Source organism: Cydia fagiglandana, chromosome 4, assembly GCF_963556715.1.
Source record: "Cydia fagiglandana chromosome 4, ilCydFagi1.1, whole genome shotgun sequence".
NCBI lineage: Eukaryota > Metazoa > Arthropoda > Insecta > Lepidoptera > Tortricidae > Cydia > Cydia fagiglandana.
In genome coordinates this window covers 355,565-375,991 of record NC_085935.1, presented here as the reverse complement: position 1 = coordinate 375,991, position 20,427 = coordinate 355,565, and the positions used below count along the sequence as shown (strand labels likewise).

The 20,427-nt window shown below is 36.2% G+C and overlaps 1 protein-coding gene and 1 long non-coding RNA gene across 3 annotated transcripts; both read right to left on the bottom strand.

The window, feature by feature from the left end:
* Nucleotides 1–5,255: 5,255 nt before the first annotated feature.
* Nucleotides 5,256–19,799, bottom strand: LOC134663416 (uncharacterized). 2 transcript variants are annotated; one of them, XM_063519785.1, is made up of 3 exons: nt 19,661–19,799; nt 6,767–6,834; nt 5,256–5,537 (listed from the first exon to the last, which is right to left on the bottom strand). In XM_063519785.1, exons 1-3 carry the CDS (start codon nt 19,755–19,757, stop codon nt 5,319–5,321), a joined length of 384 nt encoding a protein of 127 aa, XP_063375855.1. In that variant the 5' UTR covers nt 19,758–19,799; the 3' UTR covers nt 5,256–5,318. The 2 variants fall into 2 exon arrangements, with proteins under 2 accessions (XP_063375855.1, XP_063375854.1); XM_063519784.1 differs by lacking the exon at nt 19,661–19,799 and adding an exon at nt 7,271–7,416.
* Nucleotides 18,102–19,146, bottom strand: LOC134663424 (uncharacterized). The gene is made up of 2 exons (XR_010098141.1): nt 19,086–19,146; nt 18,102–18,396 (listed from the first exon to the last, which is right to left on the bottom strand). It is a non-coding gene; the product is annotated as an uncharacterized LOC134663424 (long non-coding RNA).
* Nucleotides 19,800–20,427: the final 628 nt, after the last annotated feature.

Sequence of the window (20,427 nt, the reverse complement as noted above, 5' to 3'; positions counted from 1 at the left end):
CGCTCGCTAATCTCGCTATACTAACCGTGTTCAATTGATTTATCTACTTAAACATAAATAAAAAAATAATTATTTGTTAATAATTATGTTTCTTACAACCGTTTCTAGTATTCAATTACTCGCTTTTATTTAACGGCCTGTGTGCCTATATTTTATTATCAATTTACTTGTAGAATATCAACGTTGGCTTGCGACGTCGTCTGAACTCAATAATTAAATTAATTGATATCCTAAAAAATGTTCAAGCTTCATGTTGGGGCGAACTCCAAAAATATGGTTGATTCATAAAATCTGCTCTACTACCCCGGCCACAAATTCGACGAGTGGAATGGGAAACATTGTGGGAAGTATGCAGGGCAGTATGGCGGCCGACGACGAGTAGCGAGGCCACACTACGTCTCTGCCTACTTCCCTCACTACCTCCCTTGCCACTCGTCGAGTATGTGGCCGGTGTATATGAGATTTGTATACCTACCAGTCATAATTCTAATAAAAATTCGTGCCAGCCTTCGAGACTTAATTTTTACAACTATATTATTTGTTTATATACTATCTACTTATATTAAAGAAAAATTTGTTCGGTATACTATAATCATCATCATTAGCCGATTAAACATCGCTCCAAAAGTATTTGCCTTATTTTCCTAGAATTATTTTTAGAAATAAATATATATCTCTTCAGTTCGCCTCCTAAAGTATCTTTTATATGCTCAAGATGCTGTTGGAATTTTCTGTGATCTGTCAAAGGCATTTGATTGCGTTGATCACGAAAATTTAAAGAGAAAATTAAGCCGCTATGGGATAAAAGCTAGTGCCCTTGACCTGGTCTCATCGTACCTTTCGGATAGAACTCAGCGAGTAGTTATTAATGGAACTCAATCGGCGGGGTCCCCGGTAGCCCTCGGAGTGCCTCAAGGTTCAATTCTTGGTCCCTTCCTGTTTTTGGTATACATTAATGACTTACCAAAAGTTGTGCAAGATAGACATGATATAGTGTTATTTGCAGATGACACTTCCCTTATATTTAAAGTGGACAGAAAGGAAAATAGCTTCGAGAGCATTAATGACGCGCTATCTACCATTGTAAACTGGTTTACGGCAAACAATTTGCTTTTGAACGCCAAGAAAACCAAATGCATCAAGTTTACGCTACCTAACGTCAAGCAGGTAAATAACGGCAAGATTAAAATAAAAGGTGATACGCTGGAATTTGAGGACCGAACTGTTTTCCTGGGAGTCACTTTAGACTCCAAACTGCAATGGCATGCACATATAGGCACTCTAGCCGGAAAACTTAGTTCAGCAGCCTATGCAGTGAGGAGAATCAAACAGCTGACAAACGTAGAGACGGCCAGGCTGGTATACTATAGTTACTTCCATAGTGTTATGTCTTATGGAATTCTGTTGTGGGGAAAAGCGGCAGATATTCAGACAATATTTGTGCTGCAAAAACGAGCTGTACGTTCCATGTATGGACTGGGCGCTCGAGTATCCCTAAGAGAGAAATTCAAAGAAGTTAACATTCTTACCGTTGCATCTCAATACATACTAGAGAATATTATGTATGTTCGGAAAAACATCCACGAATTCAAGGTTAACAGTGATATCCATAACTATAACACTAGAAACAAACATAAACTTGCCGTGCCCGCCCACCGCCTCCGTAAGGTTAGTACGTCTTTCGTCGGGAACTGTACACGTTTTTATAACAAAGTCCCCACTGATGTAGTGAATTTACCACTTCACAAATTTAAGTCGCACATTAAGCACTCCTTGTTATGTAAGGCGTACTACACTGTAAATGATTTTATAAACGATAGAGATGCTTTTAAGCCGGTAGCTTGATTGGTTTCATTAGTATAATAAGAATTAAATAAATATTGTTTTTTTTTTTTTACATTGTGAATTAAATATGCTAGTGTCCAGTAGAATTGACACATGAGACAATGATGTTCTCGCTTGATTATATTGTTTAATTTAATTTTAGTTTTGGACACTTGGAGACCTTATACATCTCTAAGTACATATTTATTTATTTGATTTTTATTTTTGATTGTACATACTTACCTATATTTTTAATGTTTCTGACACTTAGAGACCTTTACATCTCTAAGTCAACTTAGACTAGTAATTATGTGAAGCTATATTACTGTCTTTTTATGTAACATATGAGCACAAAATGCCGTGTCTTACAGCTACATGTTATTACTATTTTAATATTAATATAGGCCGGTAGCTTGAACATGTCATGCTCGCTTAAAAGTCTTTGCTTACGGTGGCGTTGTTGATCGGGTCGCCACTTTCCCGAATGAAGGTTGAGGGAGGCGATGGCTGAGATACGCGTCATACTCGTGAACGGGTGCTGTTTGTGGAGACTGGTCTGTTAAGCTAACACGAGCTATTATACTTAGTAACTTTTATTAATTAATTACAGTGAGACGCCTCATTCTGTTCTCGTATGTTTCTTTTCTTTTAATGAATGTATTAATTATACAGGATATTGACTCTTGGAGACCCTATACATCTCTAAGGATAACTTGATAAACTATATAATCTTATAGTTCTGACACCTAGAGACATTTACACCTCTAAATATTATAGATTTTATGTGTGTGTTTTTTTATCTGTATTTTGTATGTAATTCGACATTAAGAGACCATATACATCTCTTAGTAATTGTAATACGTTAGATTGAATTGTTAGTTTTAATTTATAAAATTGTTGATGTTATTATTTTTGCTTTTATGTAAATTCAATGTTGACGTGTAAAAGTGCCCTTGTGGCCTATTTGCTGAATAAATGTTGATATTTGATATTTGATATTTGATATAAATTATGTATATTTGTTAAGCTATTAGGGAATAGTACATAAATACTTTTGACGCTTAGTGTAGTTCATTCATTTTGTGTCAGAAGTAAAATAAACAGGTACCTATCATTTTTTGTTTTTTATAATTTACAAGATTTTGATTTCCACCACATAATAATATGACCGTCACTCGGTACTCAACGATCAGTTACCATTTCACAATACTGCCACACGTCAACTTGGACACGATCACAGCCAACGATGTGATCAGGACAGCCAATGCGCACTAAAGCGAAGTTTGGTTGGAAATGATATTGCTTCTGTAATGCTGGCAAGGTTCCGGGCTGAGAGTTGAGCGTAAGTATTACCATGTATTACATACTCTGACAGTCTCACCAACTATCATGTTTCCTGGTCGCTAACATTTCTGTAATTGTATATTATTTAAGTAAAATACGACTTGTGCTAAAAAGGTATGGTAAGGTAAATAATGCCCAATATAGATGACACCTTGTTGTCACCTCTATTGACAATGACTAAGTTTCAAGATGACATGTACTGGGACCGCGTTGAGCACCAGTACGTTTACCTTACCTACTTGCCAACCTACTAAACATGCAACAATGAATCTATCTATAGCATCACAATTCAATTCAAGTGCCACCACCACGAGCGGTGAACGTAAATTCCACATAGTTAGCTGTTAGATAGCCATCTGTAATTCCACCTGTTCATTTTTTTTTTTGTGTGTAAGAAATCAAATGATTTTATTAAATATTGTTGAAAACATGTGACATGCCTACTTTAACAATGCTATTTATTTTATTTTAAGTTCTCTTTAGATGTCATAATTAATGAACATAAATTATATCCGCCCATAAATTATACCCGTATTTCCCAAATGCAGGTAGGCACAATAATAATAATAATAACCCCGCGGGGGCAGCTTGTGGCGAGCTGACGGTGAGTGGCGACACCGCGGACCCCTATTCCAGAGGGTCCTGTCATCTGGCCCTCGCCTCTGTGCTTGCCTTGATTGGCCGGCCAGAGTGGAGTCGCAAGAGCGGGACCTATGCTCCAGGTTGAAAGTGTAAAATGTCATAACGCCGGCGGCCTGCTGAACGGATTACCGGGATCTGGCTACCGCAGACTCACCTCTCGACAACCTCACAGCCACTCCAAAGTGTTGCCCTGTTGTCGCACTGTGCATGCGGCCATTGCGGGGCCCACTCAATGAGTTGGCGAGTCACCACCTGTCTGATACAATTTTGAGACTGATTGTCACGGCAGGTGTCCGCTAGTCTCTCCCATAGCCCATTATCCAGTCCATCTAACTTTCAAATCTATAGCCCATGACCTTAGTTCCCATCGCAGCACAAAAGTGCTGCACTGCAATAGTCTTTGCACCTGGCGGGGACCATCTCCGGATGTATCACATTGTGCGTTTGGGGATGGTATCCGCCACGTGTATCCCTTGCTTTTAGATTAAAGTGTCTTAAAGGGCCTCTGCGCTGTTGGCTTCGGCCCCACGTACGCCTCCCAAAGGTCCGGGACCCCATGGTCCCGAGATATGGAAACATACAAATAATAATAATAGGTAGGCACAATAAGGGTTCGGGAACCTGGCGTCGGTGAAGGCAAGCAGCAGTGCGGCGAGGACGAGTACTGCGAGCAGGCAACTGGCGACATGGCGGCAACGGCGGGGGCGGCGTGAATGGCGCACTGTCTACGCCGACTATGTTAGGTTACGCTTCCCAAGTAAGTAATATCCGTATCCAAAATTGGTTAATGCCACTAGCTGACACGAAGCCGATTGATGTTAGAAGATAGATTTTTTAACTAATTTAGCGGTCGATTTTTTTTCATCAGATAACTACAGTATATGGTGGGTAGATAGATAGAAGTCCCTACGATTCAATGTAACTGCAACTTTATAGAGGTCCTCGAAAGTCTTGAAACATACTAATTCTCTTAACTCGACGGTAAATTGCATACATTTTTTAAGCTACAAGTCGGCACACAATTTGTACTAAACTGTAAAATTATTCATAATTAATATCTCGCTCGCTTTTGTTAATATCCTTTGTTTATCTGCCACTGTGTACTGCTGCACAGCAGTCGCAGTTAGTCATTCATTTTTTATTTTATTATATTACTTTACCAAAATTAAGTAATGACAAACAATAAACTGAAATAACAAGTCACACAAGCCAACTTTCTGCTTTAACAGTAACCATTAATATAATAAGTAAGTATAGGGTGGTATAAGGTGAATTCGCCAGGTCCGCCAGTAACTGGCCGCCCTAAACTAAAAATTAATTCTAATCACCTATAATTAATAGAATTTATTTGAGTATAAGGTGTTCGGTTATTGAAAGCATAGAAAGCGTAGAATTATTGAAACATTATACTTTTTTTGGGTTAAATAAAATACTTATGTAATTCCACATTTTTAATCGAGATAAGAATCCAATTCCCATCACAATAATTTTGACTGTCTTTCAAGTATTTATTGAGGTGCTGTGACCATTTCCCAATACTGCGTCACTTTAAAGTCAAGTTTATCACAGCCGGTGATGTTTTTAGGACAGTCAATATTAAACAAAGCGAAGTTTGGTTTGAATTCATAATCTGACATAATTGCTGGAGTTATTTTGGGCTCCCAGTGGGGCGTATTGCACGTGCTGACTACTTCGCCCACTAGCTGTCTTCCTGGTCTAGTACTTTTCTGCAAAAATAAACAATCACGCTAAACGGGCTTTGTACCACAACCATGACCGAGTTACCAAAATATTAATTCGCCCTGTTTTTAAATATCACTTACAGCAATTTCTACCACCATCTCTGTTAAAGAATGTGTTTTTAGGGTTCCGTACCTCAAAAGGAAAAAACGGAACCCTTATAGGATCACTCGTGCGTCTGTTTGTCTGTCCGTCTGTTACAGCCTATTTTCTCGGAAACTACTGGATCAATTAAGTTGAAATTTGGTACACATAATGTATATTAGTGACCCAAAGATGGACATGTTTTTTTTTATAATTTTAAAATACACAGGTTAGAAGTTATTTAAGAAAATAGTCAAAAAATGACCCCCCCCCCCCCCCTTTATCTCCGAAACTAACGGGTCTAAAATTTTGAAAAAAATACACAAAATAGTTCTTTACCTATAGATGACAGGAAAACCTATTAGAAATGTGCAGTCAAGTGTGAGTCGGACTTATGTACGGAACCCTAGAAACGCGAGTCCGACTCGCACTTAGCCGGTTCTTAATGTTTTTGTTGTGTTAATGTGTTTTTTGTTTGTATTAACTTGCTAAATTATAATTGTGTTTTTGTAAGTGAAAATTAATTAGTTTGAACTATGTTTGCCATACTTCATGCCTGAAACACAGGGAATCCTAGTTCAGGCACATGTAAACTATCACTATTTTTAAGTCTTTGTATGAATGTAACCATGAAATACGTGTTTTTTATAAATTATGTTTATGTTTAAAGAAGTTTAATACTTTTGCAGTAGACGTTGACGTAAGAGTTAAAATGAAAGCATTAAAATAATTTTGCTCAAGTTTAAGTTTCAATTACTTGATTAATTATTAAAGTTAGTATATTTAGTTAATTTTTTTAAGACACCCCACTTTTTTCTTTGAATAACTCAAAACTCTCCTGTTGTCATCACAAATTTCCATTTTGCTAAATATGCACTTGTATCTCGCGGGAGGCCGCGATTTAGAAAACGAAAGTTGAAACGAAAAAAAATTTATAGCTTGATCAAGAATTTTTCGATCGGTTGAGAAATGCGACCTGTAAAAGAAAACAGCCGGAAACAGAGAAGCATTTTTCACCCACGCAGAAACACGCAGACAATAAGATAATTAATGGCATTAAGTTCAACTTTTGTTCATTTTTTTTTGTATGCAATAAAGTTTAAATAAATAATAAACAAAAAATAAGTCTTACGTCAGGGACGGTGACATCGCCACCGGTAACAGTCAGACTAAAATCAATAAAGTCCTTTGTTTTGTTGCCTGTAAAAAAACGTTGAAATAATGCTTTTATTTTGTCAAAATAATCTTATTAATTTGACGTGACCGTTATTTGAAGATTATTTAATTCAGATGGCAGCACGTTTCCCGCCGGGTACAAACAAACAAACAAACAGCTACCTTCTTAAATACATTTTTTAAAGGCGTAAACAACAAAAAACTAATTTTTAATTATTTTTTTTGCATTCTTTTTTCGCATCCATACGTGCTGCACAAGGCGCGCGCTTTTGTATGCAGCGATTTTACTCGCGCTACATTTACTTTTGTTATTTGAAAATTTGTGAAATATAATAGAAATTGGATTTATTAGAAACATATCACACGGGTAGTAGAATGCAAAAAAAATTCCTTAGGATCAAAGTGTAAATTTACATTTAAAATCTGAATTAGGACGTTACGAGTATAAAGTGCTAATTACCCAATTCCACTTTACTGCAAAAAGGGTTCGGCATTGACAAGGCGTGGGTGACGAATAGCGCGATGAATGCGAGCAGCGAGCAGGCGAGCGGCGACATGGCGGCGACGGCGGCGGCGGGAATGACTCGCTGTCGACGCCGACTCCGTTATATATGTTACGCGCGCTCATCTGAGTACCGAGTGTAACGAATCGATTCAATCCATTACAGTATGTTTACATGAGGTTAATTATTGGCCGTGATAGAAGTTTAAAAGTATTTACCCGGTTGATAGTGGATGTAATAAATTTTCACATAAGCGTTTGAAATTGTGAAATACACGATTTTAATTGAACATGTAAAGTCATGCACGGATGTTAACGTTATAGAATACCAATCATTACCCGCAACTTGTTTAGAAAGGAATATGATAATTCTATGTTTCTATATTTTATTTAAGATATACACTTATATTATATTCAATCTAACCTTCACCCATACACATTACATACAAATAGGCATAAAATACAAACCAATTTTTATATTTTGTAAAACTAAATAACTTATCGATCTTCATTTGATAATTTAACTCCTATATTGTAATATTCCTATGAAGGTCGATAAGTTATTTAGTTTTACAAAAAATAAAAAAATATGGCCTTATACATATTATGATGAGACTTGATACCAAATATCATTTAGTTTTTTATGCCTTAATATTTTTATTGCAGTTGAAATTTTATCAGTGCCGTGAAATTCAAAGTTTGTATAAAAGGCCACCCTTCGCGCGTACATTTATTTTTCAGAGCGCTTTTTTATAATAAGAATAGGAATAGATGGGAGAGAAATAGAATATGTCCATGAGTATATATACCTTGGCCAAATAGTCTCCTTCCAGGCACGGCAAGACAAAGAAGTCGCAAGACGGACCGAGAATGCCTGGAAGAGCTTTTGGTCTATGAAGGAGTACATGAAGGGAAACCTTCCTATACCGCTAAAAAGAAAACTCATGGACATGTGCATTCTCCCCATCCTTACCTACGGAGCGCAGACTTGGTCTTTGACAAAAGTTCAAAAATCCAAACTCAAGGTTTGTCAGCGGGCCATGGAGCGTAGTATTTTGAGCGTGAAATTGACCGATCGCATTAAAAATACAATACTACGCTCCAAAACGCGAATCACTGACGTAGCTGAAACTGCCGCCAAGCTTAAATGGGACTGGGCGGGACACGTCTGCCGTATGCCGGATGATCTGTGGGCGAAAACAGCCACCCGCTGGGTCCCACGGACTGTAAGGCGTCACGGCAGACCTCGTCGGAGATGGCGGGACGAGCTTGACACCTATGAGAGAGACTGGTGGGAGACTTCAGGTGATAGGGATACGTGGAGAAATAAGAGGGAGGCCTTTGCCCAGCAGTGGGACAATATAGGCTCATAATAATAATAATTTTTTATCTATGTAACTATACGCTTCTATTAATTATACGCTTATGCCGAAATGTATAATGTAACATTAAATCGATTTCTTACCATGGAAAATCGATTAAGAATTATATACATATAATTATTTGTTTTCATACACTTTTCCTCGTGGCCGTTTCAAATTGCTAACACATGTATAGGCTTATGCAATAATCTAATTAAATAAATGTTACAGAAAGCTTAGTATTGACAGGCGTGACTCACTCCGCGATTTCGTCGCTTTGCTACAGGTAGCTAAAAATACATCCGTTCGACCCCAATTTTAGGGTTTGCCAAAAATCGCGCGTGGCGCCGTCGCCACCTAGCGGCCATATCTGTGCTGATCGTGACAGACGCGTTTTGTTAGAGAGTGAGTCTTCTGTACCTAGTACTATTATTTATTCTGTGGTTTGATCGCAACTTTGTCTACATCTAGAACTCGTTAGTCAGAATCTTATTTCGTATGATATATTCACTATTCGCATTCACTCATCACTCATCACGATATGAAGCTAATTAGAATTACCAATAAAGTTTGTATGCTTATTTAGAAAGCCACCTACATAATTATAATAAGTATATTAAGCAATATATATTATGTAATAGTCAAATCGAGCTAAGTATATAATAGTATGCCTTGTCGGTACACCCTGCCGAAGCTGGAGGTCCCGGGTTCGAATCCCGATAAAGGTATTAATTTGTGTGGTTATCCAGAATATCCGTTCTTGATTACTTACGGACGTTACTCGTACCTATCATTCGATAATTACCGAGCGCTTTTCGGTGAAGGAAAACATCGTGTGGACACCGGAATAATCCCGGTCCCCACTCCCATGAGCCGCAGCAAAAATGCCAAATAGGTAGATATTTTATTTTCGTTTATGAATCCCGGAAGCATCTTCACATTTTATAAGTATACAACATTTGAAATGTCGTGCAATTTAATTTAAGATGCCATTAAAGTCATTTTAAGGGTGTGGTAAAATTTTTGGCAATACATTTAATGCATTCTAAATTGCTAACAAATTATTGAAATAAAATTGAAGTCCAAAAATTTTTCAATGTTGCATGAGTTGCATCCAATTTTGAGTAAGTTCATAAAAAAGATAGTTATAATTTTTTTTCAAAACTCGAAAAGGTCTCTGGTGAACAATTTGGTTTTTGGGTGTTACTACGTGTTTGCTTTCCGGCGTCGATATATCAGATTACTATTCCTTTAATACGCATACCTCTCAATTGAACTGCTTAAAGACATGTTTTTTTTTGCCAACCAATTCTAAAATCATGCTCACCAAGTAATTATTTTGCAATGACAAATTATGGACATATCAGCATGAATGTCGAATTTCTATGAAACTGTTAGGTACTTTTAAAATGACACTCACACTTTGTTGTATTCAAGCCGGTGCAAAGATGTCGGACTCTACTAATCTACTCTATGAGGTGCCGTGACCATTCCGCTAAACTGCATTACCTCAATCTGGAGATGGACACAGTCACAGCCAGGGATGTCGCTAGTACAGTCGTTGCACACGCAAGAGAAGTTCGGTTTGAAATGATACTGCGTCTGCAATGCTTGTAAATACCCAGCAAACATTTTAAGTATTTTTTCCTAGGCTCGAAGAAGATTTTACCAATTTAAGTAAAAATTACGTCCTACGTCACCAATTATTTTACGTATTGTACACTTTTACTTCCAAGTCGAAATATAGGGACGTAAAACGTAAATTTCACTTCATAAATACACCATGAAGTCAGGGACTTAGGGGTTGAAAATAAGGCGAAATATTAGGTAAAATTAACCTTAAACCATGACCAATAGGTCAAATCTACTAATAAGGTATTTTAAGTGTATTTGCGACGTAATTATTACTTATACGGGGACTATGATGTCACGGACTTAATGGTTGAAAATAAGTCGAATTCCTAGGTAAAATTAACTTCGTACCCTGACCAATAGGTCAAATTTACTAATAAGGCCTTTTAGGTGTATATGCGACGTAATTATTTCTTATACGGAGACCATGAAGTCAGGGACTTAATGGTTGAAAATCAGTCGAAATATTAGGTAAAATTAACTTCGAACCCTGACCAATAGGTCAAATGTACTAATAAGGCATTTTAGGTGTATATGCGACGTAATTATTTCTTATACGGGGACCATGAAGTCAGGGACTTAATGGTTGAAAATAAGTCGAAATATTAGGTAAAATTAACTGCAAAGTCTGACCAATATGTCAAATGTACTAATAAGACATTTTAGGTGTATTTGCGACGTAATTATTTCTTATACGGAGACCTTTAGGTCGTCGATTATATGTCGATTTAGCTACTAATTTTAGGTAAATGTTACTTAAAATAGATACCAAATTGCGACCATATAGTTAAAATCACTTGTAAAGTACTATCAATACCATAAGGTTGTGCCGCCATTTTCTTTCATTATAACGAGATGCTAAATATGAAATTGCATTATTTAAGTTGTTATATCTTGAATGGTGCCATCGCACGGTACTTCATTGTGCTAATATTCAAAATAAAACAATATTTTTGATCGAGTCAATATACTCACACACACAAATATTCAATTACAACACTCAATTACAAGCAAATATATGCATTTTGATTTTATAAAATGATGAAAACTTAAATATTTCAAAAGCCCATCGATAGTTTTGTATGTAAACCTAACATACTGCACGAAAAAATTTTCTGTGCACTAGATTTCATCGTTCTTCATCTGCGTAATCGGCCTAAAATTTTTTACATGACTTAGTGGCCGCCATTATCATTGCACAACTTAAAGTTGTTTTCTTGTTAGACATTTTGTTTCTGAGTGAAAAGAATATATAAGCGTAATGTTTGTGTCTCTTTTTCTCTTCATCGCGTCTCATCTAAATATTGCCTCGCAGAGTAATTATATGGATAAAAATATGTCACCATCACGTCTAATGGTGGTAAAGATTACCAAATTAGTACATTTCAACTACGCGGCACGTCGTGGCGACGTCGAATCGACGTCGGAAACATGACCTAGTGTTGACCTAATGGTTGTAATCACTAATTTACCGTCAATAAATACGTCGCCGGCACGTGCGTTTTTCCCCATTTATGTCGACTCGACGTGCCGACGACGTCGATTCGACGTGCCTCATTTTGGTCCCCTAATTTGTGCAACCTAAAATAGGTGCCCTTTTCGGAATATTGACCAAAAATGTTTGCTGGGTATGATATCTCGCTTAGAGTTAGAGCCTGATAGACTCACCGATGATCTAGTTTCCTATTCTGGCACATTTATAGAAATATAAAAAAATATAATTTAAAAAACCCGTACGCATAAAAATTCCTTACATATTGAATAATTTTGGAAAAGAGATGATAATCTTTAAACTGATAGATCGATTTCTGTCAAACAAGCTAGGGACCACCGCAAGGAAACTAGCTTTCACGTTAAAATAACTGCATGTACTAAACATGCAACACTGAATTTATCATAGGATCACCGTTCAATGCTATCACTCTATTTTTAAACTTCGTATGAAACGTTACCTTATGAGCATTTGCGCCTTTGTTATGTTAGCTTCTAAGTTTACGTTTTGCTACAGGTAGAGTTGTTATTTTTCACGAATTCCGTAAACTTAAATGTAATATCTGAGAGACAAAAAAAAACTTTATAGTAAATTTCTTACATCAGGAATGTCAACAGTGCCACCACCACGAGCGGTGAACGTACATTCCACATAGTTAGCTGTTGGATAGCCACCTGTAAAAAAACTTTTCAATATGAGGGTATTTTAAGTCAATGTAAAGGTGTACGAAATCAAATTATTTTATAAAATATTGTTTAAAAACATGTGACATACCTACTGCATGGCCGGATAACTCAGTGTTCGTCCTACCCAGGCATGTTAAATCAGCGCGTTTTCAGGGCACCTGTGCCTCGAGTCCGTAGTAAGTTCGCCAGACGCTTTAAATCGTTGATCTTTCCCTATATTTACAATGCTGTGCTTAAGGGCTGTGACATCAAAGGCTGCCCTCTCCGGAAGGCTAAATCCTTAATACGACAATTTCTAATGCCATTGAATTACAAAGAGTCTGAAGATATGCTGTCCTAAACAATACACTACACTTTTTCCTACATGTCATCTTACATAATACTCGTATATTCCAATTTTCACCCAGCCCCCTTCATACATGACACATCATCTCCCACACGCACTCACACGAAATATAGCAACAGGTAAATAATTAGTTACGGAACCCTCTGATTCTATTTAGTATATTTGCCTCCATTTAGTTATCCTGTTCTTCAGTTGTATTATTCTTAGTTGTAAGTTTGCATGCACTATTTGTGTTTGCATGTACTTATTTGATTTTTCAAGCCGCTGTTACTTGGTTAATTTCCGCATGTAGCTGACTTTCACGATACAGGCTTAGCCTAGTGTGGAAGTCGTCAATAATTTACATACTGTATTTAAGCAATTCTTCTTGGTTAATAAATAATTTTTACTTTTTACTTTAACAATGCTATTTATTTTCATTTTTAGTTCTCTTTAGATGTTTGTATATAAATAACGAAAATAAATTATAACCAGATCTGAGATGGCAAAAAAGTGCTATTTACCCGTATTACCCAAATGCAGGTAGGCACAATACTGCCTACCCTACCTGACGTCGGCGAAGGTAAGCAGTGCGGCGAGCTTGAATAGCGAGCAAGCGAGCGCGAGCGGCGACATGGCGGCAACGGCGGCGGGAATGGTGCACTGTCTACGCCGCCGACCCGGTGCATTACGCTTGCTACACTATCGCAAGTGATATCCGTATCCAATTGCTTAATACCACTTAAACCTATTGACACGGAACCCATTGATGTTAGAAGAAAGATTTTTTTTTAAATTCGTTGTCGATTGTTTTTTTGTCAGATAACGACAATAAGATAGTGGATAGATAGAAAGAAGTCCCTAAGATTCAATGTAAGCGCAACTTCATATATAGGTCAGTAAATGAATGCTCAAAAAACGTTGTAGAGAGAAATGCTAGGAACACAATTTTTGACTCCGTAACTTTGTTTAGACTAGTTAGGAGGTGAACATATCAAAATTCCTCGGCTGTAGCCCCGCTGCTGGGGGGTAGAGGGGGGTAAGAAGGTCGAATTTTTCGGTTTTTCATTGATATCTTGGAAACTTTGCATCTTAGCGACATGACTACTAAGACAAACCGAAAGCTCATAAAATTAGTTACAAGTTTTATCTAGTCAAGTTTTTCGATATCTTAAATAGTTTTTGAGATACCCGCTCTTGAAAGTTTATTTAGGAATTTTAGTTTTATCTTGATATCTACATCAGTGATGCTGTTAGGCCGTGTTTGGTATCATTTTCGTATAAATCGGGAGTGCTGAATTCATTTATGGTATCACATTGACACTATTCCGAAGTAAAACCAAAATTAAAAAAAATATATTTTAAAAAATCCCTCTTCACGATTAAACCGCTGAACCAATTTCGTTGAAATTTTGTATAGAAATAGTTTCAGTCTCGACACAGGACATAGGATGGTTTTTATAACCAAAAGCATCTTTTGAGGATGTGAAAAGTGGAGTGGAAATTTGTATGAGGAGTCAATAACCGCTGAACCGGTTTAGGTGAAATTTAGGATGGTATACATCTGTGATTTAATTGTGCAACCTAAAATAGGTGCCCTTTTCGGAATATTGACCAAAAATGTTTGCTGGGTATGATATCTCGCTTAGAGTTAGAGCCTGATAGACTCACCGATGATCTAGTTTCCTATTCTGGCACATTTATAGAAATATAAAAAAATATAATTTAAAAAACCCGTACGCATAAAAATTCCTTACATATTGAATAATTTTGGAAAAGAGATGATAATCTTTAAACTGATAGATCGATTTCTGTCAAACAAGCTAGGGACCACCGCAAGGAAACTAGCTTTCACGTTAAAATAACTGCATGTACTAAACATGCAACACTGAATTTATCATAGGATCACCGTTCAATGCTATCACTCTATTTTTAAACTTCGTATGAAACGTTACCTTATGAGCATTTGCGCCTTTGTTATGTTAGCTTCTAAGTTTACGTTTTGCTACAGGTAGAGTTGTTATTTTTCACGAATTCCGTAAACTTAAATGTAATATCTGAGAGACAAAAAAAAACTTTATAGTAAATTTCTTACATCAGGAATGTCAACAGTGCCACCACCACGAGCGGTGAACGTACATTCCACATAGTTAGCTGTTGGATAGCCACCTGTAAAAAAACTTTTCAATATGAGGGTATTTTAAGTCAATGTAAAGGTGTACGAAATCAAATTATTTTATAAAATATTGTTTAAAAACATGTGACATACCTACTGCATGGCCGGATAACTCAGTGTTCGTCCTACCCAGGCATGTTAAATCAGCGCGTTTTCAGGGCACCTGTGCCTCGAGTCCGTAGTAAGTTCGCCAGACGCTTTAAATCGTTGATCTTTCCCTATATTTACAATGCTGTGCTTAAGGGCTGTGACATCAAAGGCTGCCCTCTCCGGAAGGCTAAATCCTTAATACGACAATTTCTAATGCCATTGAATTACAAAGAGTCTGAAGATATGCTGTCCTAAACAATACACTACACTTTTTCCTACATGTCATCTTACATAATACTCGTATATTCCAATTTTCACCCAGCCCCCTTCATACATGACACATCATCTCCCACACGCACTCACACGAAATATAGCAACAGGTAAATAATTAGTTACGGAACCCTCTGATTCTATTTAGTATATTTGCCTCCATTTAGTTATCCTGTTCTTCAGTTGTATTATTCTTAGTTGTAAGTTTGCATGCACTATTTGTGTTTGCATGTACTTATTTGATTTTTCAAGCCGCTGTTACTTGGTTAATTTCCGCATGTAGCTGACTTTCACGATACAGGCTTAGCCTAGTGTGGAAGTCGTCAATAATTTACATACTGTATTTAAGCAATTCTTCTTGGTTAATAAATAATTTTTACTTTTTACTTTAACAATGCTATTTATTTTCATTTTCAGTTCTCTTTAGATGTTTGTATATAAATAACGAAAATAAATTATAACCAGATCTGAGATGGCAAAAAAGTGCTATTTACCCGTATTACCCAAATGCAGGTAGGCACAATACTGCCTACCCTACCTGACGTCGGCGAAGGTAAGCAGTGCGGCGAGCTTGAATAGCGAGCAAGCGAGCGCGAGCGGCGACATGGCGGCAACGGCGGCGGGAATGGTGCACTGTCTACGCCGCCGACCCGGTGCATTACGCTTGCTACACTATCGCAAGTGATATCCGTATCCAATTGCTTAATACCACTTAAACCTATTGACACGGAACCCATTGATGTTAGAAGAAAGATTTTTTTTTAAATTCGTTGTCGATTGTTTTTTTGTCAGATAACGACAATAAGATAGTGGATAGATAGAAAGAAGTCCCTAAGATTCAATGTAAGCGCAACTTCATATATAGGTCAGTAAATGAATGCTCAAAAAACGTTGTAGAGAGAAATGCTAGGAACACAATTTTTGACTCCGTAACTTTGTTTAGACTAGTTAGGAGGTGAACATATCAAAAGTCCTCGGCTGTAGCCCCGCTGCTGGGGGGTAGAGGGGGGTAAGAAGGTCGAATTTTTCGGTTTTTCATTGATATCTTGGAAACTTTGCATCTTAGCGACATGACTACTAAGACAAACCGAAAGCTCATAAAATTAGTTACAAGTTTTATCTAGTCAAGTTTTTCGATATCTTAAATAGTTTTTGAGATACCCGCTCTTGAAAGTTTATTTAGGAATTTTAGTTTTATCTTGATATCTACATCAGTGATGCTGTTAGGCCGTGTTTGGTATCATTTTCGTATAAATCGGGAGTGCTGAATTCATTTATGGTATCACATTGACACTATTCCGAAGTAAAACCAAAATTAAAAAAAATATATTTTAAAAAATCCCTCTTCACGATTAAACCGCTGAACCAATTTCGTTGAAATTTTGTATAGAAATAGTTTCAGTCTCGACACAGGACATAGGATGGTTTTTATAACCAAAAGCATCTTTTGAGGATGTGAAAAGTGGAGTGGAAATTTGTATGAGGAGTCAATAACCGCTGAACCGGTTTAGGTGAAATTTAGGATGGTATACATCTGTGATTTAGATGAAAATGATACCTAACATGACTTCAAACTTTACCTTAAGCAGTATTTACCTCAGGAATTCAGTTTCGTCGACGAAGTTGAATTCCCCCCATACTCCATTTCACAACTTTAAAGGATGATTATTGAGATAAAAAGTATCTTATGTCCTGTCGTGGGACTCGAAATATCTGTATACCAAATTACAATTAAATTGGTTGAGCGGTTTAAGCGTGAAGAGGAATAAAAAAAAAAGGTATTTGTTTAAAGTTTATATGTTTTTTCTAAGGAATGGTGTCAATGTGATACCAAAAATGAATTCAGCACCCCCGATTTATACGAAAATGATACCAAACACGGCCTAGCAGCTTCACTAATGTAGATATCAAGATAAAATTGAAAGCCCTAAATAAACTTTCAAGAGCGGATATCTCAAAAACTATTCAAGATATCGAAAAACTTGAGTGAATAAAACTTGTAACAAATTTTATCAGCTTTTGGTTTGTCTCAGTAATCATGTCGCTAAGACGCAAAGTTTCCAAGATATTAGTGAAAAACCGAAAAATTAGACCTTCTTACCCCCCTCTCCCCCCCAGCACCGGGGCTACGGCCGGGAACTTTTGATATGTTCACCTCCTAACTAGTCCAAACAAAGTTACGGAGTCAAAAATTGTGTTCCTAGCATTTCCCTCTATAACTTCTTATTTCTTGGCCTAATAGGTCCTCGTAAGTCTTGAAATTAATTATCTGTACTTTTAATCGTGATAAGAATCCAATTATTCTCTTAACTCGACGTTAAAATGCATACATTTTTTCGCTACAAGTAGACACAAATTTTCTACTAAATTGTAAAATAATTTATAATTAATACCCGCGCCCGCTTCCGTTAATATCCTTTGTTTATTTGCTACTGTGTACTCCTTCACAGCAGTCGGCGTTAAACATTCGTGTTTCGTTATATTACTTTACCAAAATTAAGTAAAGACAGCAAAATATAACAAATCACACAAGCTAATTTTCTGCTTTAACGGATAGCATTAAAAAAATGAATAGAATTCATTCACCTATAAATAAGATTCATTTTAGAATAAGGTGGCCAGTTATTAAAACCTTATACTTTTTACTAAAAATGAATTCTATTCACCTAAAAATAGAATTCATTTTAGTATATGGTGACAAGTTATTGGAACCTTATATTTATTTAGGGTTTTTGTGGGTTAAATAAAATACTAATGTAATTCTACATTTTTAATCGAGACAAGAATCCAATTCTAATCACTATAATTTTGACTGTCTCTTAAGTATTTAATGAGGTGCAGTGACCATTTCCCAATACTGCCTCACATGAAAGTCAAGTTTATCACAGCCGGTGATGTTGCTAGGACAGATGATTCTAAACATACCGAAGTTTGGTCTGTATTGATGAGGTGCTATACGTCGAATACGTGGAATTATAATAGGCTTCGAGTGGGGCTCATTGCACACGCTGACTAATTCGCCCACTAGCTTTCTTCCTGGTCTAGTACTTTTCTGCAAATAAAATAAACAATATTTTTTTATAAAAAAAACTACATGAGGAGCCAAACGGGATTTGTACCACAACTATGACTGAGTTGTTACCTACGAAAATATTCGCTCTACCACCATCTCTGTTAAAGAAGTTTAATACTTTTGGAGTAGACGTTGTTGTAAGAGTTAAAATGAACACATAAAATAATTTTGCTAAAATGTAAGTTTCAATTAGTTGAAGTGACATCACATCCTTATTTGTTTATTAAGATTACTATATGTAGTTTTTTTTAAAGATACCCATATTCCTTCTTTTGATAACTCGAAACACTCCTGTTATTATCACAAATTCCATTTTTCTGAATAATATGGTCAATTTACAATTTTCATTCATTCGCAAATAAATTTAACTGTAAAAATATACTATAATAATTACTAAAACACTTGAATTCCTCCTGCGGCCGCTATTTAGAGAAAGAAAACTGAACCGAAAAATATCTATAGCTTGTTCAAAAATTTAACGATCGGTTGAGGAATGCGACCTGTAAAACAGAACAGCCGGAAACAGAGAAGCATTTTTCACCCACGCAGAAACATGCATTTAATATGATAATAAGATGATTGATGGCATTAAGTTCACGTTTTGTGCATTAAGTTTTTCTTTTGTGCAATAAAGTTTAAATAAATAATAACCCAAAAATAAATCTTACGTCAGGAACTTTGATTTCGCCGCCGGCAACAGTAAGACTAAAATTAATAAAGTCCTTTGTTACTTTGCCTGTAAGAAAACATTGAAATAAGTAATACTTTTATATTATCAAAATAATCTTCTTAATTTGACTTGAACGTCATTCGAAGCTTATTTAATTGAGATATGCAGCACGTTTACTCTCTTTCTAAAAAAATAATAATCCGCAATTTTATTGCAAAGATATATTATATCAAATTTAAAAACATATATTAAACACTTTTATGAATTTCCTTATGCTACGAGTTAAAAATAAACAGCTACCTCCTTAAGCACATTTTTTAAGGCGTAAAGAGCGAAAAACTTATTTTAATTACTTTTTTGCATTATTTTTGTAGCAATCGCGAGTGTCGCGTGCTGCACAAAGCGTTCGGTTTTTGTATGTAGCGATTTTACTAGCGCTACATTTATTTTCTCTATATGAAAATTTGTGAAATATAATAGAAAACAAATTTATTAGAAACATTTGAATCACACGGGAAGTAGATAAAGTATAAATTGACATTTAAAATTAGGACGTTGTAAAGTGCTCATTACCCAATTTCACGGTCCTGCAATAACGGTTCGGTTTTGACTCGACGTCGGCGACGAACAGCGCGATGAATGCGAGCAGCGAGCAGGCGAGCGGCGACATGGCGGCGACGGCGGCGGCGGGAATGACTCGCTGTCGACGCCGACTCCGTTATATAATGTTACGCGCGCTCATCTGACTACCGATTGTATCGAATCGATTCATACCATTACAGTATGTTTACACTAGATCAATTATTACCCGTGATAGAAGTTTAAAAGTATTTGCTCATTGGTAGTGGCTGAAAAGTCATTAATTAATTATTTGATTTTCACTCAAGCGTTTCAAATTTCCAACAGTACGGTTTTAATTGAACATGTAATGTCATGTACGGATACGAATATTATAATTATGTATAGGTAATACCAATAATTACCCGCGAATTCTTTCGAAAGAAATATAATAATTTAACTTCTATTTTAATGTAATCTTCGTATGAGGATCGATAAGTAAAATAAACTCATCATGTATTGACCTAGGTATAACTGTATGTTATGAATAATACATTTTATTTTATTTAAGTATTTAACTATTTAGTTTTACAAAACATTGTTACAAAATATGGTCTTATACATATTATGATGAGACTTGTACCAAATAGCTATTAGTTTTTTATCGCAGTTGAAATTTTGTCAGTACCGTGAAATTCAAAATAGGTACGTATAAAAAGTCCACCCTTTGCGTCTACGTTTATTTTTCAAAGCGCTTTTTTATCTTTTTCTTCAACCTAGCG